Source organism: Candoia aspera, chromosome 5 (assembly GCF_035149785.1).
Source record: "Candoia aspera isolate rCanAsp1 chromosome 5, rCanAsp1.hap2, whole genome shotgun sequence".
Classification (NCBI taxonomy): domain Eukaryota; kingdom Metazoa; phylum Chordata; class Lepidosauria; order Squamata; family Boidae; genus Candoia; species Candoia aspera.
This window is the reverse complement of record NC_086157.1, coordinates 109,376,556-109,402,440: the sequence shown is the minus strand read 5'-3', so window position 1 is coordinate 109,402,440 and position 25,885 is coordinate 109,376,556. Positions and strand designations below refer to the sequence as shown.

At 40.4% G+C, this 25,885-nt stretch overlaps 1 protein-coding gene and 1 non-coding gene across 2 annotated transcripts in view; both read right to left on the bottom strand.

The window, feature by feature from the left end:
• Positions 1-25,885, bottom strand: part of CEP295 (centrosomal protein 295) — a 40,105-nt gene that overhangs the window by 5,380 nt on the left and 8,840 nt on the right. The window contains exons 7-24 of the mRNA XM_063305921.1: positions 21,750-21,933; positions 19,837-19,995; positions 18,135-18,368; positions 17,222-17,319; positions 15,688-15,876; positions 13,704-13,804; positions 12,587-13,589; positions 11,488-11,668; positions 10,854-11,006; positions 9,378-9,599; positions 8,581-8,687; positions 7,510-7,657; positions 7,074-7,298; positions 5,164-5,318; positions 3,994-4,138; positions 2,767-3,428; positions 2,124-2,249; positions 537-684 (exon numbers count right to left, since the gene is read on the bottom strand). Of these exons, the coding sequence (XP_063161991.1) occupies positions 537-684; positions 2,124-2,249; positions 2,767-3,428; positions 3,994-4,138; positions 5,164-5,318; positions 7,074-7,298; positions 7,510-7,657; positions 8,581-8,687; positions 9,378-9,599; positions 10,854-11,006; positions 11,488-11,668; positions 12,587-13,589; positions 13,704-13,804; positions 15,688-15,876; positions 17,222-17,319; positions 18,135-18,368; positions 19,837-19,995; positions 21,750-21,933 (4,240 nt within the window). The remainder of the gene's footprint in view (positions 1-536; positions 685-2,123; positions 2,250-2,766; positions 3,429-3,993; positions 4,139-5,163; positions 5,319-7,073; positions 7,299-7,509; positions 7,658-8,580; positions 8,688-9,377; positions 9,600-10,853; positions 11,007-11,487; positions 11,669-12,586; positions 13,590-13,703; positions 13,805-15,687; positions 15,877-17,221; positions 17,320-18,134; positions 18,369-19,836; positions 19,996-21,749; positions 21,934-25,885) is intronic.
• On the bottom strand, positions 7,946-8,029 carry LOC134499417 (small nucleolar RNA U2-19). Its single transcript, XR_010068138.1, has one exon. It is a non-coding gene; the product is annotated as a small nucleolar RNA U2-19 (small nucleolar RNA).

Here is a 25,885-nt window from a genome sequence, read left to right as displayed (position 1 = left end):
ATGTCTGAGGCTTGAGACAGCTGTTCGGTTAAACACAAGTTTTGTGTTCAAAGTAGAAGTGTTCCAACCCAAAATGGAACTCATTCATGCTTGGAACATTTGTAGCATAGAAGATTTTGAATTCAAGACCTTTTGCACAGCAGTACTAACAAACTGGCCTTAACATCCAGGGCCAGATACTGCAAGCACTGTGGCCAGGCTTTATGCAGGGTGGAGCCAACAAAAGCCCTCTGAATGCAAGAGTGTGTAGGTGTAATCAAACCAGTCCATTTAATGTACCTGGTGCATTCTTCCTTTACTGGTGTGGCACACAAAAGCAGGAACTCAATGGGGCCTGGTACAGGGATGATTAATAAAGCCTTTTTAGAAGAGAATGAGTAAAGCCATTTTCCTAAAATTCTTTTTTTTGGGGGGGGTGTCTATGCAAGACTGCACACAACGTAACAACATGATGAATCAACAGCAAGACTGAACACGACTGTTTTTAATTTAAGCTGCTCTAATGTCTGAATATCAAGAGGCTCTGGCTTAGTTACCCATACATTTATGATATACTGCACACATACTTCCTCCTGGCTTGGATTTTTGATCCGAATCATTTTTGGGGCTTGGAGTTACTGGTGGATAGTCTGGCAGAGTGGGAAATTCATCGACTTCCGGATTTAACGGGAAAAATCCTCTGCTCTGTCAAAGTAATATGTGCTACAGTAAGTAATGTGTTGCTGGCATAGTAAGAGTTGATGCATAAAAAAGAATTAAGCCACTAAAAGAGACATACACACCTAAAACAAAAAACAAAACAAAACAAAACAAAAAAGCTAAAATAAATATTTCTTTTTAACTGGAATATATTGAGCTAGAGGCATTTGCTATAAATTAAGTATCCAGGTGGGCTTCTTAAAGCAATTCTGAATATGAACGGGGCAATTAGGACTCGTAAGGCAGAGGGAGACCCAACATTCACTGATTTCCAACCTACCACCCTATTCTTGAAAAACACCCACTTCTTAACATGGAATTCCCAGAAACCACTAGCCTATGCGAGCAGCAGTACAGCACTAATTCTCAAAAGCTATGGAAAGCCAGGAAGGAGAAAGAGCAGAATCCCAAAGCAAATGGCATCCTGTTAAAAGTGTTAAAACCTCTCCAACAAGGGATTTTCTTAGACTGATGTTGGATTTGCAGGGGTGATAGTCTCCCCATCTGCTGACTTGCAAAGAGCAATGCCTGTACAAAACCTTGAAGGCCTGCTCGGTTTGACTGAGCTTCAACAGAGCACCTATTTGATGCAGCACAGTCCAGGGCAGTGTCTCTCAACCTTGGCAGCATGAAAATGTTCCCCAGCCAGCAGTTCTGGGAGTTGAAGCCCACACAACTTCATGCTGCCAAGGTTGAGAAATACTAGTCTAGGGATGCCCTGCTTCTAGGCTCCATGTCAAAGCCGCTGTGCTGAATTCAGTCAAGGACTTAATTGGCTCCTGATAATGTAAGCACACTCTGAAGCTGTTGGAGTAAAACGTCTTGCTTCGATGCTTTTCACTGGCAGCACTGGCAGTTTCATCCTGGGGAATAGCCTGAAAGAAGATCATTCCACTTCATTCATCCTTATTGAATGAAGTTTCCCCACAAGGAGTTTTGGGATGCTTTGTTCCCCAACTCACAATTTCTTGCATTCAGTAGCAAGTTACTCACACATAACTGCATACTCATCTACCGAGGGGTTTGACTGGGGGGAAAGCCAAATGAACAAGGAGGTTTAAGCACCAAAACCGTGCCATAGAGAACAAGAAGCTACGCTTACATAAAACCCGTTTCAAAGCTACCGTGCCAGAATCCTGCTGATAATTTTCTGACACCCTGTCTCCAGATATCTTGGTTTCAACTGTGATGCCGATAACTAACTTTTGGCTTAATCATCCACACTACTGTGAGAGAGGAGAATACATTTTCATTGCCGTATTTAGTTCAGTTTGTCAAATATCTTATTGATCAGCAAAAAGGTCTACAAATTCAAAGCACTCTATTCTTTATAATTCCACCATTCTTCCTTTTTTATAAATTCGTAATTAATCTGGTCAATTTTAAATGTGTCTATTATCACTCCCCCCCCGCCCAAGTTTTACCTGGGGACAGTTTCTAACTTCAGAATGACCACTGTGTACAAGCTCTGATTCTGCCGTGCTGATGTCATTAGAGCTTGCTAGTGTCAGTTCAGGTTCTTCCATAATGCCTCTTCCTGTTAGGGTCTCCTAAAAATTAAATTACAGGACGCGGTAAATAATATAATCAGTATTTTTACAAAAACATTTGTTTGTCTGCCAGAGGCAAGCATTTTTTTTCAAGAACTGATTAATTCTATCCCAACGCTTTGGGGCGAAAGAGGCCGTATCATGAGCCACACCACCGAGAGAGAAAAGGTTTGAGGGAAGCATGGAACAGGTCCTTCACTGTGACAGCACTCCTATCGTGGACCTTCTTCTTAGGGAGATCAGATTTATTTTTATTTATTTATTATTCAAATTTAATTACCGCCCATCTCCCCCAAAAGAGGTGCTCTGACGTTATTTAGCCTAGGTGCTATTAATTTGTTGCTGGTCTTTCTTCTGGCGTTGGAGCAATTGTAAATTAAATGGTGCTGTGTTTATACCTTTATTTATTATACTCTTTTATGTTTTAATCTGTTGGCTGAAAAACAACGCGCTTAAAATCCCCTCTAAACAGAACAGCTTCAATTTAATCCAGGAGTCTCCATTTCAGTTCACTTACCCAAACGGGTATGTTGCACTGTGACAAACGGGCGTCTGAGCTTTTAGCCTGGATAACATCCATATTTGGTTGTAGAAACACTGCAGGCTGACTGATACTTTCTTGTGAAGATTTCTGCAAGGGGCTGCCAAAGATGCCGGAGTTAATTTCTTGCGGCCAACTCAGCATTACCCTTGATCTTAGAAAACTCTGTTCTTGCGTGGAATTTAATGTACACTGTGCGAGGTCAGCTGCTACATCCTCATTTATCAATCTGTTCCTGGTCACCATTTCATTGTTCTTGTTGGATGTTGTGGCTAGTTCAACAGAGCAGAGACTTTCTCTTGAGCTAGTGTCCTCTTTTGCTGATTCTGTCGTCCCATGAGTATTCTTCCTGGTGCCAAAACTTGGAATCATCTGGTAAATGGAGGTTTGATCTTCAACTGGACTAAGACTGCGAAAATTTTCAATGGAAGAACAGAAATAACGAGACTCATTGTCATCTTGCAGCTCCTCGCATGGTTGAGTCTCAGGTGAAATAATTACACTGTCCTCAATAGATCTGCTTAGTTCAAGGTTTTGTTCAGGCTTGAAACTAAAGTCTCCAGGTTCACCAAAACTCTTGTGCAAGGGAGTTTCCAGAGACAGGTGTTCAGACAATTCTTCATCAACTGGTTGAAAATCTGAGAAGTGGCAGAATTTTACCATTCTATACAATTTTATGCAAGGTTAAGTACAGTAAAATTCAAAACTATTGAATTTTAGAGGACTGAAGCAGAGAAGGGGCAAGTGTTATTCATATTAAAAATAAAGGAAGTAGCCTTCTACCAGGTCAGACCATCTGCTCATCTAATCCAGATTCTCAGACAGAGACCGTTCCCATCACTAATTACCTGAACCTTTGAGATGTCACAGACTGACTCTATGCAAAAAATCACACTCTACTCCTAAACTCTAATTCCTCACTGAAAAACATTTTTTCAAAGGTGTGGGAGCTGATTAACCAAGTCATAATGATTATTTCTCAATAGCAGATGCAAATGCGGTGGAAACTATGAGATGCAAGCAAAACAGTCAACACAGCTAGTAACTGGTTTGTCATATGCTTCTTCTATCTTGCTTACCAATATAATATCTTTGCGGTAAAATCTGCCCCCATTCAAAGATTCCCCTATTTGTTAATAAAGGACATTTTTATTTTTAAAAAGATTTTTCCCCACTACAAAGACAAAATGGCTAAACCATTACCTTGCATTGGCTGGTTTATCCTCTCATCACTCTGTTCCTTTAGAAGAGAACTGCTTAGTTTTCCTCTGCTGAGAAATAAAGTGCTGTTGCTTCCCTCCTCTAAGGCAGAAGCTGTTAGATCTTGACTCTTAGATAAATCTGAAACCTACAGAATAAAAATGTGTGAGGTAATCAAGGTGTAGCACGAAAAATTAATTTCATAAGAAGTGGCTAAAAACTTTCGGAGTTTTCTCACCTTAACCCGTGGAGTTCTAGTCCTACCAATAATTTTGATAGAATCTAATAGAATCTAATTTTGATAGAATCTAAACAACGGGGATTGAAATGGTGGCAGAACAGTTTTGCGACTCTATCGTGCAGCAGCAAAACTACTGATCCATTGCACAACCCTTGTTATGTACAGCATTATGACACAAGTTACATCTGTACAAGAAAACCAGATAGGCACCTCTATTCTCCAGCCAGAGAACAGCAGCAGGTCACGAGGAAAATACTCAGGAATACAAAATAGTTTTCAATTAATGCGATCTCATCAACAGAGACATTCCATTTGCAGATAACATAATAACATTATTATTAATTTATTAAAACTTGCATGCCACCTGTATGTCCAGTTAACCTAATGGAGGAAAAAAACCGGTAACACAATACCGTCACACCCGGTTTTCATATTGGGAGCTTTATACAGTATGGCAAGAACCTGAACCTGGATCATTAGCTGAACAGCACTGAATCTCAGTCGCAGGAGACAGCAGAGAACAAGCCTCAGATGCAGTCAGCCTATCATCACCAAGAGATACTGAACGGTTCCTAGCCTGACCCAGATCTCTCTATATATTGTTTTACGTTTGCATTTTTATGTTGTAAACTGTCTACCTTGAGGTCATAGTGACTCATTTCTTTATCCTCTTGCAGACCATCAGCATAGAAGAGAGAATGGCAGACATAATCTGAATATTGACATCGGCACTCTTTGTCAAGAGATTTCCATGCTGGAGGTAAACCACAATTGTTTGTATACGTTCTGTTTATGGATCTCTTAGTTTGACTGGGCAGAAGCATCGCAGCCTTAGTTACCTATTTGCCATTAAGAATGTAAAGATCTTTACACTCGAGTTCACTTTTCAGGAAAGGAATAATAGTTCTCAATTTTTGTCCACACAAAAATACCTCGCTGACGTCTTTGCTGTTGTGAGATATTCTACACTGAGAAAGCGTTGAGCAGATATCAAAGTCAGAACTCGGTTTCAAAGGCTGAAAAAGTTCACGGTGGAAATTTGGAAAATTCCTCTCAATTTCGGTAGTATCAAGTCCAACGGTTGGATCTAAAACAAATGACATGGAATTTCAGACAGTACCACACAAGTTTATTTCAGCATTTACTTCTGTGGATTGATACCTTGTAGTAGGGAAGGAATTTGCGCACCCCAGTGACACTGAGTTACACCATGGGGACTGTATAAACCTAGGATGACCAAGTTATGGATGATGGTCAGACTAAATGCAATACACTGGAAAAGGAAATGGCAACCTGCTCCAGCATTCCACCAAGAAAACAAGTTGGACATTCACATCCAGGACAATGTTGGTATGATACTTGAAGATGAACCCTCAGGTTAGAAGATTTCCAAAAACCTACAGGGGGAAACAGGGCAAGTACGAGTGGCATTGGTCCTATGATGTGGCTGAATTAAAGTCAACAAGTTGCCCAACTGCTGATGTATCAAGAGGCCAAAGCAAAGTTTAGTGCTACATAGAATGTACTGTATATGACTGGTACATGGAACATCAGCACAGTGTAGTAGCCATCTTTATTAACAAAAGGGTATCAAAGTCAGTGCTTGGATACAACTCCAAGGCAAGCCAATTAATAATACAGTGATCCAAGACCATGTTCCAACCAGAGATGCAGAGGAAATGGAGGTTGAACAGTTTTATATGGTAATTTGCAACACCTTATCTGCATTATGCCAAAAAAAGAGAGGACAAATTAATCATTGTATAGGAGAATGGAATCATAACATTAGAAGTAAAACAGCATCTGGTGTAATGGGGAAATTTGGTCTTGGTGTATGAAACAAATAGTAACTGTTTTGAGAATTTAGGTTACCATGTATTATGAATGACAGCTGCTGAAGGACCTAAACTCCAGAGGACCACCCCTGTCTGGCTAGATTTCAATAACACATATCAGGTCAATCTGTTCACCCACCACTGGGTCATGGATGAACAAGGCCTTACTACAGACGGATCTGGAATTTCTCAATGGTAGCTTGAAGCCAAAGCCACAAGCAATCCAGCCACCAGGACCCATGATATGGGCCACCATGTCAGAAGAGATAATCAACTGTCTCACATGCTGTAAGAGATTACATTGCTAATATCCAGTGAATAATGGAAAAGGAAATGTAATTCTATATATATGTTCATTTTTGCTTTACAGTTTGGACCATGTAGACCACTGTGGATGGTCCTCTAAAATGTGGGAGTACTGGGCTACCTCATCTGTCTGTTGAAGAATGACGACCAAGAAGCAACGATCAGAACAGAAAATGGAGCAACGAAACGGCTCAAACTGGGAAAGCAGTCTACCAATGTTTTATACCATCTCCTTTTTATTCAACCTATGCAGAACATATCATGAATAATGTTGGAGTAGAAATAATAGAAACTGGAATTAAAACTGCTGGTAGAAGCATAAACTATCTTAGATCAGCTGGTAGTACCACTGTGATAGCTGGAAGTGAGGAATAGTTAAGGAATCTCTTTGCTGAAGGTGAAAGAAGAGAATACAAAAGCTGGTCTGCAACTCAATGGTAAAAAAATCTAATACTGTGTCAACGGGCAATGCCAACTCAACGCAGCTCTTCCCAGACTGCAAAATTCACAGAGATAGTGACTTACAAACACAACATTGAAATAACAATTTTTCAGTTACATAGCTTCAGGACTATTGGGTAGCTACCATTCTGTTGATCTACTGCATTTAGTAGAAATAGTGTATTACATGGGAAACATTTAATAGGGAGTTTTTCTAAATACTTTTGAATATTCCATTTATTATCTTCTAATTACATTACCATGGGTAGAATATACGTTACTCAAAGATGACCAGCTGAAATCTCTTCTATATTTGTCTATTATTTGCTGGATTTTGCTTCCACTGGGATCTACTTCTTCAAAAGAGAGGCAAGACTTGGGAGGATTTGAAGACTCGTTAGGTTTTTGTAGAAATGAAGCAGAAGTTAGGTTTTCCTTTGCTGGAAAGCTGAAAAAGCTGGACCGTTGCCTGGCTGAACATGACTCTGCAAGATAATTACAAATAATTCCCAACTTTATTCATGCCAAGAGAAACAAACGCTTCCATCTGCAAAAACTGGGCAGTTAAGAGTGTTTCATATTTTCATATCATATAGGGCTACACAAAACATAAGTTCCAGCTCATTCTATTTATATTCATGTAAAATATAAAAAAGAGGCCAGATCATTTGACTTTGAGCTTGCTGCAAAACTTACCTGTACCAGCAAGATTACTGTCTGGGTTGCAATTTTTTACAAAGTTGGCAGCAGAGAGAGTTGTTGAAGCAAAATAGCCATTAGCTACCTGGTGTGTACAAGTTGTTTCCTTTAACAAGCCAGGGGACCACGCATTTGAAAGTGTTACCTAGGACGAGAGTATTCATACATTAGTACGACTACCGACTGCATAATCACAAGTGCTTGAAATCAACATCTATTTCATTCTGAGCTCAGTTCAAGTGTAGAAACCTCCATGTATTCATCTGTCAGTACATGTCAGGTTCATCATTGCTCAAAACAGTCAGCCTCATTCTTGCTGTCTCCCCTCCCACCTTCCAGCAAAGTCCCCCACCCTCAGACTCCACTCACACACGCATTCATCATACACCAGACTCACAAATCATCACACGCACCGGTTCAGGCCTGAATTGCTTCCCAGAACGGTATATAAATCATGCACCACATAGATCGGCTGATCATTTTAGTGCTCATATTTGGCTATTTCTCATCACCGAGCCAGTGAATAAGAAGCTCTCAGAGGAATAGTAAAGCAATTCAAGACACCTTTATGGCTATTAGCTGATAAAAATACGTATTTTGCACCACTGTAATGTAAAAAGCAATGTGTCTTAGCTTTATAGCTTTTAAAATGCTTTCAGAATTGTATTACTTTGTTTTCAAATGATTTTAATTGAATCAGGACAAATAAGCTTAACATTCTTTTTAACGTATCAGATAAGATACAGTACTACAATGCTGTTATTGACATACATATCAAATAATACCACTTTTGCCGTATTATTTTTGTCATCTAAAAGGTCTTGGAGATTAATGGAAAGAAAGGGGAAATTGTAGTGGAAAACATTTGCAAGTCAGTTTGTCAGATGGAGCTATTTAGACCTTCTTATGCAACATGAAGTGTAAAACATGAACTGTTATTATTCATGTGACTTTCAGGTTCAGAATATTAATGAACAGTATTTAAAATGCAAAGATTAAAAGAGAACGAGATTTAAACAAAGTAAATGGTACAATTACGTAACACACTAAACACCAGTTGTGCCTTACTTGGCTATTTGGCCTTAATGACGGATCAGGACACGTAACTATTCTTCCATTATCAGCCGAATAATTCGATAAATTTTGATCTATAGAAGTACGTTCTTTGGAGTGGACTGAATACAAAGAAAAAGAAGCAACGTGAAGCAGTTGGCAAGCCATGATGTGCTCAAGTTGAGCTATGCGTGCTCACAGCAGACATAATTCCACAAGTGAAGGATGACGACTGGAACAGTAGCACAGAACATCTAGAGAGCTCCAAGTGTTCTATCCCTATTTTTGCACAGACCATGATTTGAACAGGCTTTAGAAATGCAGGATATTCTTCAGAATACAAGCACATTCAAGAATCTTAATTTGGCTTACACTAAGATAGGAAGAAAACGATTTTTACCTAAAAGGACTGGAACAAAATGTTTTATCTACTTAATACATTATAGTACTAATAATTTTATTTGATAGGAAAAATTACTGTCTTTGGTTAAATCTTTTGAGTAATTAAAACATCTATATTCCCTTTAACCAAGATTTTACTCTTGACTGAACCAAGTCCTTACAAGTCTATGGAGAGAGGAGATATTAAGGAATGCTGTATAACCAGCCTTGGGAGCTGAACCATCTTCCAAAATCAGTGCCAATGCTTGTCAGCATTCTCTGGCAATGATTGCAACACTTAATGAATATCTCTTACACACGTGGATATTTAAGAGAGCTTATTTTGACTATCATCACTGACTTGATAAATTTAACCCTACCACCATTCCTGCTCAACAGCAATCATTCTCTCAGAAGTTAATTCTTCTCACCTGGGTCATACAAACCACTAGCTTTCCCCATCAACTCATCGCAGCACGATCCACGCATGTGCTTCAGGCTGTCACCAGAGTGTAGTTCTTTATCATCAGCTATAGAAATAGTTCTTAGTAGATTTATTTCTTCCTGTAAAGACTCAGTTGGGCTTTTACTGGACTGTAGCTTATCAATTTTGGGAGTGAGGAATATATCTCCAGTAAGACGCTGTTTGTATCCTGAAATTTCAGTAGCGATAAGGAAGGTTGTTTTAGAAAACAGCTGCATTTGCCTGCTGCTCAACCGCCCCACTAGATCAGACAGAGTGGGCATGCTCCAGATCCCTTCCCTCAAATGCTGCCTTCTGGTGGGACCTAGGAAGCATGCTCAGGGCCGCAACTAGGGTCTGTGTCACCCAGGGTAAACATGGATTCTGCACCCATTTTGGCACACCCCCCAGTGCTCATTTTGGTGCCCGGGGCACATGCCCTGGTTGCCCCCCCCCCCAGTTGCGGCCCTGAGCATACCCTTTCCACAGCGGCCCCTGCCCTACGGAACAACCTTCCCTTGAGATCTGGCAAGCCTCCATCCTCTTAACCTTCTGGAAAGCCATGAAGAGCTGGCTTTCCCCCAAGCGCTGGATAGCAAAGTTGGAGCCTGGGGGGCTCTGTAGCTGGATGGATGTCGTTTGGATCGGGCACCTGGTTTCTCTTGCTTGCTGAATTGTTTTATTGCTGTGTTTTTTATTACTGCTGCCAGCCACCCAGAGTTCTCATAAGATGGGTGGCCGTATAAATTTTTTAAAACAAACACGGCTAGGTTTTGCAGCTGCTCCGCTGTAATATTTTATAGAAATGATAAACAAGGAATTGCAAGTTTTAGGAATTATTTTTAAAAACTAGTTATTTTTCACAAGTTGCCTATAGTGTCAATATCTTATGAATGATGCACCAGTTATCAACAATAAAATATCTTACATTTTTTCTTGTCCTTGACAACCAGTATGACTAATGAGAAAAAGCAGCAGCATGAGACAAATCAAGGTACCCCAAAACATACATCACAGGAAGGCAAAACCGTCTTTTTGCCTAATCTATTAGGACATTTTCACACATACATACACAAAGGTTGTATACAAACAGCCTCCAAAGGAGCACCAAGGCACAGTAACTGTACAGAACACATCACAATGCCAATCTGATAAAAACACTATCCAAGTATTCCAAAATGAGCTAAGTATAACGTAAGGCTAACTAAAGGACAGGAAAGAATCGGTAAGGGTGGGATTGAAGGAAAGAGATACTGATGATCTCTTCCAGCTCGCCCATCACTGTCTCCAAAATATGCTTCTGCAGTTAAAGTGCTTCTACTACTAGTAGGAGCAATGGGAGATTTGGGACTAAGAGTACCCTTGGAGTAAGAAATGGAGGGGGTGCTTCAATGCAGGAAGATACATGAGACTTTTGGTTAGTGCTACACTTTTATGATTTTACCTGTACTGGAAAATCTGTCACTCTTTGGTGTGTCAAGTTCTTGTATAGCACTAAGTTCATGCTGCTCCAGCTCCAGTCCTGGCTTTACTTTGACCAAAGGTGGTTTTGAAAGTCTCTGTTTCTCTTCTCTGGTCCACATGCTCTGAAATGGCCCTGCAAGGTAAAGATATGTTCAGACCACCAAGAATTCATGCGGCAAAGTAATACAGAAACTTGGACTCTGGACTGAGACTTTCCCAGTTAAATCTTTTTTTTTTAGGGAAGTAAGTTGTTCTCACTGCAATATAAGGATAACGATGTTGATGTGCTGTTACTGATTGTAAAGACTGATGTGACAATGGTTTGACCTGAATCCAAACCGATCTGAGACACGCCCAGTGAAACTGCCTTTTGTGAAAGCCTGTTCAGTTGCAAAAGAGACCTCAACGGAAAGGGCTAGAAACACAAATTCACACTTGCCCATTTCCATGAGAAGAATTAGTTACGATTCTCTGAAATTCTCTTGAGGCACAGGGTAAGCATCAAATACAATCACCACCTTCTGCTACAAAACCTCAACCAAAGATTTTCAGAAGGAACTGATAAGACAAAGAAAGCAATCCAACATCCATCACAACACTAACAAAGTGCTTACCTGTTTGTTCCACTGAATTAACTTTTTGAAACAAAAAGTTGTTTTCCACATGGTTGTTCGTATCACCAAAGCAAACCTGGTTTGGGTTGTCGTCTTTCGCTTCATTAAGAAGCACACTCAGCAGACTGAAGCTGTCAGGCTTTGCCTCCGGCATCTCCCTGCATGACCTCGACTGTGTTGCCTGTCAAGAAGGAAGTTACTTTTCTTATGTAAATGCCCAGTGTACTGAGAGTAATGTCTGATCATACCAGATGATTTTCCTTCATTCTGTGCTGTGTTGCAAACCCCAGGTTTATTAAGTCTCCCACCCTTCTAGGATTGATTGAGACCAAGAGGATGTGGACTTTATAGAGGAACACCACTAGTTTTTATGTTGAAAGCTTTAGACTTAGAGTATGGTCAATAGGATAACCATAACACCAGTATATGTAGCTATCTCCAAGACCTTCAAAACATTTTAAAATATAAAATGGATTTAAAAATGCCCCAAATCTCATGGGAACCAAATCTTGTAAAATTTGTGATCCTGCATAAGATCTTTTGAAATGTTGGCCATTTCTGAAATTTCTGAAACCCATATGCAACACAGTGCCCAGTGGCTGTAACTGATTCTCTGAATTAAAGAATAATTGTTGCATTTAGTGTAATTCACTCAGAAGTAAGTGATTCTAGGACTGCAAGCTATGCATCAGATAAAAGCTCCCTTTGCTGATTTGCCGCTCAACTGCGATCTGCCTTTTCTGACAGTAGCAGAGAGAAACTGCACTAGAGATAACCATGTTTCTCAAAAAGGCAATGGTTGAGATTGATAACTGCTTCCAAAAAGTTAACTTTGACTGGAAAACCAGGGAAAATGAAATTTCCAGTTTCAAAATATTCAGAAATTTTACAGCACTGTGTAGCTAACTGAAACGGTAGCCGGAAGCCTGCATCGCATATCAGCTTTTCAATTGAGCCATTATTGAGGACGTATTAGAAGCAAATGAGTGTTTCAGATGCCAACTAACAACAGAAAGACAACTAAAAAGGACAGCTTCTCTTCTGTCGTTACCCTGATGAGACGCCTGAATGTTTCTTTGTCTTGTGCTAAAAAGCGTACCCGTTTAATAATCTCTTTTAAAGCTTCTTGCTGTTGCTCCATCTGCTGTTTCAGCTGGGCGTGCTTCTGCAGGAGCAAGTCTTCTTGTACCTTCTGGCGAGACAGAAGGGTTTCCCGTTGCTCATCTAGTTGCTCCTGCAGTTCTTTCAAGTGCTCCTGCTGAACTTCAATGCTCTCAGAGGAAGCCAGCAGTCTGTCTCTTAATTCAACTATATCAGAACAACCGGACAAAGATTCACTTCCATTTTTCAGTGCTGAGGATTCCTGGATACTCTCAGTCTTACCCATTACAGCAAGCGGCAAGGAAGAAATCGAGTGCAAAGGAAGATGGTGGGTCTGGTTAGAAGCTACATTTATCCCACTCTCTTTAGGGATATCTTGGTGCTTTAAGAACGTTGGCAGAAGAATCTTTTCAGGTAGAGGTTTGTCAGGCATGGAAGTTTTGGACAAGGAGGTTTCTGAACACCCTGGAGAATCACCTGCAGGGAAAGTGGATTGGGCATTCTGAATGTGAGCAACAGGCTGGGTTGTAGCAGAGGCATCCTCAGGTATTGGCAATAAAGGACCAGGAATCCTGTGAAATTGCAATGACAGCAGCACAGGTGTCCCCACTGCATCCAGTTTTTCTTTCTCTTGATGTGAAGAGGATCCTTGTGCCAAATGAAAATGTTCTGGATTTATCTGCATTTGCCTTTCTGAGTCAACACTGGGCTGGGCTTGCTCATCACTGGCAACCTCAAGCCTCTGTTCTTTGTCTTTCTGCCCGGATGGTCCCAGCTCTTGAACAGAAGCACTCCTGGATGGCGTGTCAGCCATTAATTTAATTCTCTGTGATTGATCAAACCCCTGTGCTTGTGATAATGGTTCAGGAAGAGAATTTAGGTATGCAAGTCTGTTCACAGGATTTAACAGTGCTGTGGAAATTGACTGGAATCTCTGATTCAGTTTATTCTGATATTCTTCTAAGTGTCTTCTGGCTTCATCAACTGATTCTTGATGCATTCTAAAACAATATGCATATTATTTGATCAGGACAGAACAACCTTCTAAATGTCAAGAAAAGTGCCAAAAAGGCAGTCCCAGAATTTACATTTTAACCCCGCACCCAAAAACCCACCTGTTTTGCATCAGCAGACGTTGCTGACAGTCACGAATCCTCTTTAGATGGTGATCTTCTTTAGGAAAGTGGGCTGCCTGTGGCTCCGGGACAACATCAGTCTAAAGAAAAATTAAATCAAGTAACTTCAAATGCTATTCAAAGAAGTAATTCATTGCAACAGGTCTGGAAAATTACAATTTTTCTCCCAAAGGAACTTCCCAAAGCAAAGTGAGGTTGGCTCCATCCCTGTTAATTTTTTGTAAGTCCCTCAGAACATGGTTACGTCATCAGGCTTGGGAGGTCCCAAGGGAATGGAGAGTTGATGAGGTGGCTCCATTGCTATTAGCATCTGTTGCCCTCTTCTTGCCTTTTAATTATAATTTTAATATTTTTTAACTCGTTAACTGCTTTTTATATCACTGTTTTATGTTGTTTATTGTTGGCTGCCCAGAGTCATGTTCTGTGAGATGGGCAGCTATATAAATATGATGGATGGATGGATGGATGGATGGATGGATGGATGAATGAATGAATGAATGAATGAATGAATGAATGAATGAATGAATGAATGGTCATAGCATACTATATTCTTGTTTGGGGTCTGGATAATCTTCCAGTGAGCAGGAAACTAATAAAGGTTACTTGAGTGTTATTCCCCCCACCCCATCCTATTTTATGTTGCAATTTTCCATCTTCCTTTATCAACATCTGTTTATAACACATCCCAAAGAATGGTTTTAAAAAGAGAGACCTATAAAACTGCTGGAATGTACTAATCAGGTTGTTCTTCCATTTCTGGTGACAATATCACAAAATTCAGTGATTCTGGAAGATAACTCATAAGATGAAACAAATTTTAAATACTGACTTTCCTGCCAGTTATTTTTCTATGAAGTATCACCAAGTCTTATGTTTCTACAAAGTATCCTGGGCTGCCTTTATATGCGACAATCTCTGCTAGGAAACTCTGCACCTCCCCCTGGAAATTGTAGTCAATTCCTTCATTAGAGGATTGGCAGATAGCTTTGGGAATATGCATCAATGTCAGAAACAACTTCATATCCAAAAAAAAAAAAAGTTGGATGCTAACTTTAAGGTCAGCTAAGAGGAGGTAGAAAAAGAAAAATGCTGGGAAAATGGAATAGGCCAGTTGAAAAGCAGCTGCCACCAATGTCGTTCACTTCAAATGTAACATCCAACCAGACTGCCCACTCCCAATTTTGCTAGGCCTTTCCTTTCCCTACTCTCTCTTGGCTACTACCACTTTAGCTTCAAGTGTGACATAAAAGAGGTAGGGAAAATAAGGTACTGGGACCCTAAGATGGCAGATGGACTGTCACAAGGGCTGAGTGGAAGAATAGAGGAGAAAAAGACAAGGTGCATCAGCCTTGTCCTACTTGCCCCAAAAGATCCTTTATTGTTTTGTCTGGCTGAAACCTCAAAAACCCAAAATATTGCAAGTTTTAGATCTCCAGTCCATCTGCTTTGGCAGAACTTTTGAAGCACAGTATGTTCATTTGGGCTAAAATAACCAGGTCTAAAGCAGTGACATTTGATGTACAGGATACAGTACAGTACATATGTTATTTGCCATACCTGTTTACTTTTACCCTTTTTCTGGACAAGTGGATATACTTACAAGCACTGGGCTGCAACCACCTACCCAAGCTTGCAGGTTCTATCTGGGGCCCAAAGACATTTCTGAAAAGGACACGGTGCTAGAGCACTTTGCTTGAAACATGACAGCTTCCTGGGGTTTTTTTTAAATTTTATTTTAAACACTTTTCATGTGAAAAATCTAATATTAATAATATATTAAACCTGTATGCTGCCCAACTCCTGCTGGGTGCCAAGGAAGGTGTCTGCAGATACGCTGGCATCCCTAGATACCCATGCTGTCAACTCAACTCATCCCTAGATACCCTTGCCATATCTGGCCATTGCCTTAGAAAATTAACGTTAGCATGGAAAATAATCTCTACCACCACATTATCTACTTCACCTTGTATTCTGCTTCCTGTTTCTGATGCACAACAGAACCAAAAACTTTTTCTTCTGTTTGACATTCTTGATCTTTCTTTTCTTGCTCTGTCTTAGCTTCCTGCTCCTGGTGTGGCACTTTAGCCTTCAGGAAATCAACTTCTAGTTGTATTTTCTGCTCTTCTGTTTGCTGCTGCTGTTGCCACTCTGTCTAGTCAAGCAAATATTAAATCCTATTTAACGGCAGGAGGACTCAGATTTCTCAAAATAATACATGGCAGAGACGTTAAATAAATTCTTAGCAGAGCACCAATACTTTTTACCATTATTAATCCAGATTCCCAGGTTGTTTCAACAAGAGACTACATAAGGATCCAGAGGATTTATATATAATCAGATAATTCCTACTGCCTTCACCTTTTATGGTAGTGGCACGCCAAAGCCCTATATTTTGATTAGCAACATACAACTCTCTCTTAAGGTAATTGCTTTAATTTTCTTATACCTACCAATTAAAATAAAACTTATATACAATTCAGACAAAGCAAAATACAAAAATCTAATAAAGGATTTTTGTACCATTGTCCTAAAAAATGGTTAGCGATAATACTAATTGACCTGTCCATCTATACAATTTCATAATGCAAGTGTTATACAAAAAAAAATCACATATAGTGAGAAGCAGTCAGCTTGACTATGCATTGTTGCTAATACATTCATGAAGAGTGGGAAGAACTCTTATGAATTAAAGATGGCTACTTAAATCTGATCTCTGTATCCCAAGCTTGACTTTTGCATTTGCTAAGCTTTCATGATAATGACTTTCAAATGTGCAGATGCAGGTTTATATTAACTAATGTTCTTTGTAGGTTTCTTTCTTCACCTATCTAATATTGCAAACTGGGTAAAGGTGTCCTGCAGGCTACTTTAGATTGCTATTGGATTAATCATTAAAAAAATGTTTAAACATTAGCCCAACTTAAGTTTATTTTAACTGAATATTTAAGATTTAATTTCACAATGCAGAGTTAAGCTCGGGAATTTGCCACCACTGGATGGAGTGACGGCCACCAACTGAGATCGTTCTGGAAGGGGAATAGATAAAATCTTAGAAGATCAGATTATAATGGTTACACATTTTTACAAGCTGTTTACCATCACTGGGATCATAGGCATCCCACTTCAGTTACTAAGGAACACAAGGAAAGGGGCTATCACCTTCAGGCCACTTCTAGGCTAGATAAGGACCAGAGAGTCCTTATCTTCTTCTGTTTCCTATATTTTTGAAGAATTCCATACTATTGATTCAAACACTCCATTTAATATTTATAGATTTCCAGGTAATACATATCACTATACGAAAAATACTTGGCCTGAGGCGTTCTTTTCTGCAACCCCCCGCCCCAAGAAAGAAAAAAGGAATTAAACACAATTTGAAAATAACAGTGCCGAGTATAAATCCTAACCACAGTGACACTTCAAACATTTCAAACATGAAATAAAAAGTGATGTTATAAAAACTCTTAATGCTTTGATATTGCTGAAAATAGCTGTACCTGTGGGGATCTTTCTGATTCCTTTCTAATTTTAGTGCTTTGCTCTTGTGCATGTTTTATAAGTGCATTTCCAGCAACAATAGTTTGGTCCAGTATTTCTGGAAACACCAAAATACACAAGCAAATGTTAGATTAAGGATAGTTATTTTTATCAGAGCTTGAATAATTTAAGGAAAACATATATTGCTAAACATTTAAATGCTGGCCGAATATTAAGATTTGAAGGAATTCATGGAGAATATGGTAAAAGGTGTTTGTATGTGTGTGTGTCTCCATTCAATCATAACCGGTTCTTGGCGACTGCCTGGACAAGTCCCTGAAGTTTTCTTCACAAGGTTTTTCAAAGTGGTTTTCCCTTGCCTCCTTCATAGGGCTGAGAGAGAGTGACTGGCCCAAAGTCACCCAGCTGGTTTTCATGCCCAAGGCAGGACTAGAATTCAGTCTCCCAATTTCTAGCCTGATGCCTTAACCACTACACCGAACTGGCTCTCAAAAGGCATATAAATTCTCTGTATAGATCTTGATAAGAGAAGCCCATCCTATTGAAGTTTAATAACATACTCCCGATTTTTCCTTATAAAATCCAACCAAAATCCATCAACATTCTATACATGTTTTTTTTACTTCTTCAAGATTCTTGCGTGAATGTAATGTAAGTTACAGCAACCCAACTTCCCACTGCAGCATGAACAAAATGGGGACTGTCATAGGCTGGTGGATTTTTTTTGTTCTGTTTAAAAAAGCCCCTCACAAACATTTCAGGGTGGGGGAGAACCATTTCATAAGCAGCCTGAAAAAGTAAATATTATGTTTCTCTGGATCCACAAATTAATGCCATAATTTACTGGACCATTATCATTAGGGTCAGTTTCTCGAGCCCTATGTATAGAAAAATTAGGAAAAAATAACATACCTTCAGAAGATTCAGCAGCAGGATCATATCTGGGTTCAGGTTCAGGCACAGATTCTAATTCATCCATTTTTTCCCCTCTGCTAGAAATGGTCCCTGACTCAATTGTCCCAATGTCACTTTGAGTGTCTGACTCACATCTTGATGTCCAGTTGTCTTTTTGGCTCCTTATCTTGACTAGCAATTTTTTTAGAGCTAATTTTGCTGAAGGCTGGCATGATTTTTCCACTTCACTACCTAAAAAAAGAAAATAAAACCCAATAATAATTTAAAAGCACCAATGAGAAGCAGCAGCTTTCTGGCTGTAGTTACACTATAAGTTAATACTATAAAAATGTGCATCCAAGATACTATACATTGTAAAAACTGTACTATTTCAGTAAAACTGCCGTAATAGCTGCATTGTAAGCACAGAATTATTTTTATGGATTCTATCCTGCAGTCCTTAAATATTGCAACCCACAGAGGCCAGTAACCAAAAAATTAATGCAAACCACCGCAGCCGTAGCAGAACAGACATTTTAAATAAAACTTTGAGAATCTACCAGTTCAGAAGGATTTATCCCAAATGCACAGCTTAGGTTCATGGTGTGTTGGCAGAATTCACACAACTTGCTAAGCCATACAAGATACTGACCAAACAAACAATATTACAACTTATGATATTATGTGAATCAAACCATGTATGCATGCTAAGCCTCACCACTATGCTGCCCACAATTGCACAGATCAAATTGGCTGAATTTAGGCTTGAGTTGAACTCGACCCCTGTTGACCGCCTGGGCACATCCCTGTAGTTTTCTTGGTAACAATATGGAAATGGTAGTCCAGGGGTGTCATCAAGATTTGGCAGCAATCAGTTTCTGAGCAGGGAAGGGATGGGGCAAGCTGAGCAGAAGGCATTGGGGCCAGCAAGACCCATGTGCTCAGAGATGGCTTCCTGCACCATGGGAGCGGAGTTGCCTTTCCTCCTACTCAGCTGACTGGTAGGAAGCACTACCCTGGCACTTCTGAGCAGGCTCCACTTCGGCCTCCAGTGGAGCTTTGTTGCTGTCCCTCTAACCTTCTAAGCATACTGCTGCATGTCCCACAGAGAATTAACAGGAAGGGACCCTGTCCTTCATTTAGTGATTTATTGAGGCTTCCGTCCTGCTTGACTAAGAACATGGCCAGTTCACTCTCATGGGATGTAAATACAAGGTGCTGGATTGCAGCCTTTCTCAGTTAGCAATAACTTTAACAACTGGTTCACACAAACTGGCCTTAAGTGGCCAGATGGCACCCTGGGTCAGCGGTAGTTGCCTTTGGTTTGGTTTTTACTTCCCAGACGAATCTACAACCCTGAGATTTCTTAGTGGCCTCCTATCCTAGTACTAACTACATCCAACCTTACTTAGCTTTTCTGAGATCAGCCAAAGTTGGCTAGCTACTTCACTTAATTTTACTGTCCACAATTTATACTCTTGTACCCTTTAACACACTGTCCCATGCATTTCTTGACCACCAACTATTGCAATTATGGTATGAATCTGAATGTAATAATTATACACAAACTTTTGGAAAGAGTAGATAAGAATATTCATGCGTATTCCATAAAAATTCTTCAACTGTTATTTTATATTGTTTTAGAATGGTCTCCGACTAACAATGCTGGTGCATGCTACTGTTTTAGTGAACATGGACATCACTTAGGAATTGCTCATACCACTTGGCTCATTGTCCTTCACCTCATCTGCCAATCTTGGAGGTAACTCACATACAGGTTCTGGTTCCTGGGAAAGTTCTAGCTCATCATCTGGAGATCCATCAGAGAAAGCTGGCAAAGGCTGTGGATCGATGTGCAAAATAAGGTCTCCTTTCATTTCTGTGTAAAGAAACAGCAAAATGAAACCAGCTATGCAATATTCTCTTTTCCACATTACAATGCTCTAGATTATAGAGTAAAAAAAATACTACCTTGATTTCTGATCATGGTAAATTTCTTATCACGTTAAGATAAAATTATCTTATGGTGAGACAATTTGTAATGAGAGCTTCAACGGGATGGTAATTTTAACCATCTGCTGTTAAGAATCATCATGTGAACAACACTGTCAAACTACACACTAAATACCACATTTCTGTTAAGACGTGAAGCATCATCTACTTAAAAACAAACATATGGGATTCCCAAATGGAATACTTCTTCAAATCTTAAACAAGTACATTAGAAACAAGGATGGGGTAGGGAAACTATGTGCTTCTCAGTTCCTTCTTTTTCATGTAGAAACTAATCTATTTGGGCCGTCAGCTGCAACTCATTGAGCAGCACCCAAATAATCCAAGAAAGTGCCGTGAGCACAGATTCACTGTAGGCCTCGAACTATGTCAAGCTTTTCCACTGCAACTAGATGGGCTCCTGTGCAAGGCCCACTAAACTGGGTAGGGATTCCCAGAATCAATACAGGTAGTTCTCGTTTAACAATCCTAACTGGGACCAGCAACTCCACCTCTAAGCAAAGCAGTCACTAAGTGGGAAATCACGTGACCGCGACTGAGCTTTCTGGCTGGAGAGAGACATGGCTAGTTAGTTTCACACCTTCTGCTTTTGTCTGCCTCTTAACCACTTCCCCACCCTTTGGAATGCTTGAGTGCCTGCTTGCTGTCTTGTACACATCGAAAGCAATATGACTGTGCCGGCAGCCCAGGGCTGGGAGCCATGAGCATACTGCGCAAACAGCTTACTCTCTTGAAATCTCTTCCTCTCCAATCTCTCTGCTGTGTGGAGAAAAATAGCAAATTATTTCTGTAGGCAATCTCTCCTTTGCCTGACCTCACCCCTCCCCTTGCAGAGCGATTGGAGAGGAAGGGATTGCAAGAGAGTAAGCTGTTTGCTCTTCTACAAAGAGCGATACAATTGTGCTGGCAGCCCAGGGCTGGGAGCTGCAGGCACCCTACACAAACAGCTTAAAGTACTCTCCTGAAATCCCTTCCTCTGCAATCTCCCCGCTTTGCCTGGAGACAGTGGGAGGAAGGATCAGGCAAAGAAACTGCTTGCTTCCTCCACAGAGCAGAGAGATCAGAGAGGAAAAGATTTCAAGAGAGTACTGTAAGCTGTTTGCATAGAGCATCCGTGCTCCCAGCCCTGGGCTATCGGTATGATTGCATTGCTTTTGATATGTAGAAGAGCAAACAGCTTACTCTCTTGCAATCCCTTCCTCTCCAGTCGCTCTGCTCTGCAAGGGGAGGGGAGAAAAAAACAGGTCAGGCACAGGACAACGTGTACCGATTGTAATGGTGATCAGGTGACTTAAGGACGCTGCAAAGGTAATAAATAGCTGTAAAGTTATTTTTTCAGCAAGGTTGTATCTTCAAACAGTTGCTGAACGAATGGTCAATAAGCAAGGACTACCTGTACATGACAATATGCCATTGTGTCTCTTGAAGAGACCTGTTAATAAAAAAATGTAACTGCACTGCAGAAATTAATGCTTGTTCCAGAGTACGGACACAATTTATGTGAGGCAGTGACTGGACTTCACCACTGTGAAATGGTAAAGAAAATTGCCATATGTCTTGGAGGAATTTCTGGGTTCCCCTGAAAATAGTTAAAAGGCTACTGCTCTAAATAATGCTCACTCATATTTCCAGTATACATGTCTTCGAAGGCACACTCCAGTTCCCTCTGCCATTCTTCTTTGATTTCCACACGTCTATAGGTCGGTTCAAATAGTTGCGGTGGCATCTGAGCTACAATCCGCCTTCTGTGGGCAAGGTCAATATTCTGCATCTGTTCAAGCTCTTTCATTAACTTTTCCTTGTCCTTTAAAGCAGATATATTTAGTTAAAAAATCATTCCTAAAAACCACCAGTTTATTGACATAACTTCACTGTCAGTTTTGTGAGTGGACAGTTTGGAGATGTTTAAACAGACTGTGCACTGGTTTGGCCAGAACTAAAGATTATATGGAAAAAATGGGGCTTTCTCCCTGAGGTTAAGGATATTTGCTGCGAATGTGGCAATATTCAGACAACTACCAATCTTTTACAGTGCCGTTTGGGACTGACATGCACACAGAGTGACTTATTGGTCGGAAACACCTCTGCCATCAATGTGGCCTGGCTTTGGGCTAGAGCTATATAAATTTTATATTTTTATTAAATGTTTTAAACTTTTAAACTTTTAATTAACATTTTCCCCATTTCCTGCATTTCTGACATGAAACGAGACGAGACTGTCAGTTTTGATAAAGACAGCTTTTTGTAAAGAAAGTCTCAGAAAGAAATTAAGTGAAATGCAGAGAAAGCATATTTATTAATGAGAATAAAGGTTCTGCTCGTCATGGGGGGCTCGGAGTCCATGGGGGGTTCGGGCTCGGAGTCGGAGTCAGACAATGAGGATGGGCGCCCACCTCTCTCTAACAGAGAGTTGGAGGGTGGGCAGGCAGCTCTCGATTAATGGCCGCCTGAGCAGTTGGAGGAGGCCGGGCTGGTCAGCGAGCAGCAGGACAAGCGCCGCTGAGGAGTGAGGACGAAGACTCAGAGCTGCCGCCCCATCCCGGTGCTCGAGAAAGGAGAGCAGAAAGGAGGGAGGAGCAGTGGAGGTCAGCGAGGCAGCCCCGCCCTCCTAATAAGCTCCACCCGGGTGGGCCTCTATAAAAAGGGAGCCGCAAGCCCAGACTGGCCGTGGGAGACAACGGCTGCCTACCGGACTCCAGGTGCCTGGACTCCTGATCGGAAGCCTCGTGACCCGACTCTTGACCTTTGGACTCGCTTGACTAATCTCATTTTGAAAGTGAAACTCCCTTAAGGCAAGCTCGCGGGACTTTGGGGGCTTGTTTCTGTCGAGTGTGTGCGTTTGCGCTTACACTCCTTTGCCGCCTGTTCATTACCTCACAAGTTTACCCCACCAGTTTCTCAGTAAAGTTTTACCACTGCCTCCCTGGTGCATTGTGTGTGATTGGGCCGGGACAGGACACTGCTATCTAAATCAGTGAGTTTTAATACATATATAGAAGTTAATCTAATATATACAGAAGTGTAAGTTATTTTGAAGCAAATTATTTTACAGAACTTACTGCTACAAATACCAAGATGTAGGTATAGGGCCCGATTTCAACATGATTTATGGTCCAAAAGCAGGCTTTTATTAGTCATACGTCATTATGAAATGATAGTTTCAGTTCTGACGATTTTCTTGTATGTTGAAGACACATATTGTTAATTGCTATTCAAAATGAAACATTAATGCTTTCCTTTTTTCTGCAACATCAGGTACATTAAAATTACATTAAGTATTCTGGGAAGGTAAACTCACATAATTCTACCTTAATATCTCAATTTTCTAGTGGGTCTCCTGAATAAAATATCACAGTAAATTAACCCCTAACACAGAAAGTCAAAAAAACATATAATCTTCCTTTGGTTAAAAAGGAAAACTTTTAAAACAGATAGCAGAGCTCTTACACACCAAAGGAAGGTATTTCAACATAAATCTAGATGTAAGACATACAGCCTACCAAATTAGATGCAAATTGGAAGTCATTCACTTGTCTACTTGCCTTACCACTTTCCTGGTTATATACAGTACACAACCCAGGGGATTGAAATTAGCTGGTGCAAACTGATAGGGGATTGCTATGAGAAGCAGAGACATAACTTGGGTGCTAGGAAATCTGGACGTTGGGGGGTTGAAATTAGCAGGAGTCATAACAGAGAAGAGAATATATAGGAAAATAGGAAGAAATGGGCAGAAGGTCCCAGAATAAGATAAAGGGGTTGTTGTTGTTGTTGTTGTTATTATTACAGATAGTCCTTGCTTAACGACTAATCGGGACCGGCAACTCTGTCACTAAGCAATGTGGTCATAAAGCATGACACCACGTGACCACGCAGACTTACGACGGCAGTTGCAGCAGTTCCAGTTGACTTCATTGGCAAATCCCATGTGGCCGCAGCATTCCACAGTCACATGACTGCCATTTGCAACCTCCCGCCAGCTTCCCCATTGACTGCTTGTTGGGAGCCAGCAGTGAAGGTCGCAAAAGGCAATCACGTGATTGCAGGACACTGAGGCCATTCTAATTGCAAGCCGGTTGCCAAGCTCCCGAATCGCAATCATGTGACTACGGGGATGCTGCGATGGCTGCAATTATGAGGAACAGTCGTAAGTCCCCTCGTTCAAACGCCGTTGTAACTCCAAACAGTTGCCAAATGAGGACTATCTGTATTTGACTTATATCCTGTCCAGTGTTTGGGTTGGAGGGACAGGGCACTGAAGGCAAGAATGCCAGGAACTCCCAGTGTGTAACAGCTGGGCAAGGGGATCAACGACAAAAACAGAGGTAAGAAATAGGAGGAGGAGGAGCCAGCAAGGAGGAGGTGCAAAAGGAATTCAGCATGGAAGTCGGTCCATGAGACTTTTGCAAGGCAACTAAAGTTATCGAATTGTGTGAATAGGTTTGTGCTTTTAAAAAAAAAAAGTAAGCTAAAAATGGCTTTTGGGTGAGAGAGAGAGAGAGAGAGAAAAAAGACTGCATATTCCTCCTCAGGACCGAGATTCATTCTCACTGAATTCAATAACTACCGATCAGAAAAGTTTTCTTTTGTTTATGCACCTGTATAATATTGTTTCTTATCTCTAAGGTTATTGTTTTACTGTAAATAACAAACAGAATTGTTCATAATGGTGCTGAATATCAGTAACAAGTAAATCTCACTGCCTTTCTCTGTATGACAAAACCACTTCAACTCGCTTCTTTTATACTGGTCACTCACTTTTGTAGTCAGTCCACATTCATTCAGCACACAGTCATTCTTGATTATAGATCTTCTTGCCTTACTACACACATATCTAAAGTACTCCATTCTTAGCACATCCAACATATTTTATGCCTCTCCTGACGTATCCAAGCTTCAGGAGAGTGGGCAAAACCACACGCTTATACACAACATTTTTCACTTCTTTTGACAAACGTTTGTTCTTTGCAATAGACCACTACTACTTTATCAGAATTTGACAGGGGAAATTGATGAAGAAATATTCCAGCAAGGTACACAAACGTATTCACTTGCCAATCGCAGCTCTTCACTTGCTCTAGCTTTTCTGTACAGATACAGAAAAGGTAAAACTTGCAGTTGTTTACTACATTTTCCTGACAACCACTGAAAATCTTGGTCTTCAATACTTGAATTTATAGATCCATGTTCCTCATTGTATAGTATAATCTAACTAACTTCCATCACAAATTATTTGGGTTCTCAACCAACAGAAGCATCATTTGCACACAAAAGTACATGTACCTTCACACCCTCAACCACCACACATGCCTTACACATTCATCTATCAATACATTAAACAACCACTGGGGCATCACACAACTTTTTCTTAATACCAGGTTAATGACTGAACAATTTCCCAAGAATTCCGTACAAGTTTTTGTTATTGGTAAAAATTGCCTGAAAGTAGGTCATGTTCAAAAGATGGCTAACTTTATTTAAGATTCAGTTTGCACTGCTTGCAAACCATTCAACATAGTTAATAGCAACCTTTTCACCCATAGATACCGAACTGCTTGCATTTCATCACTTTTATAGCCTCAGACGCCAAACCTCACCTTCCCCCAGGCCTGAATTACTGCAGCGTGGCTTTCCAAATCTTCAACTGTATTTCCCCTCTGACAGCAGAAAGAACATTCCAGCCATCAATCTGAAGGCTAAGGGTAAACACCTCAATGCATTATCCCAAAATTCTTCAGAACAATGTTAAGACATTT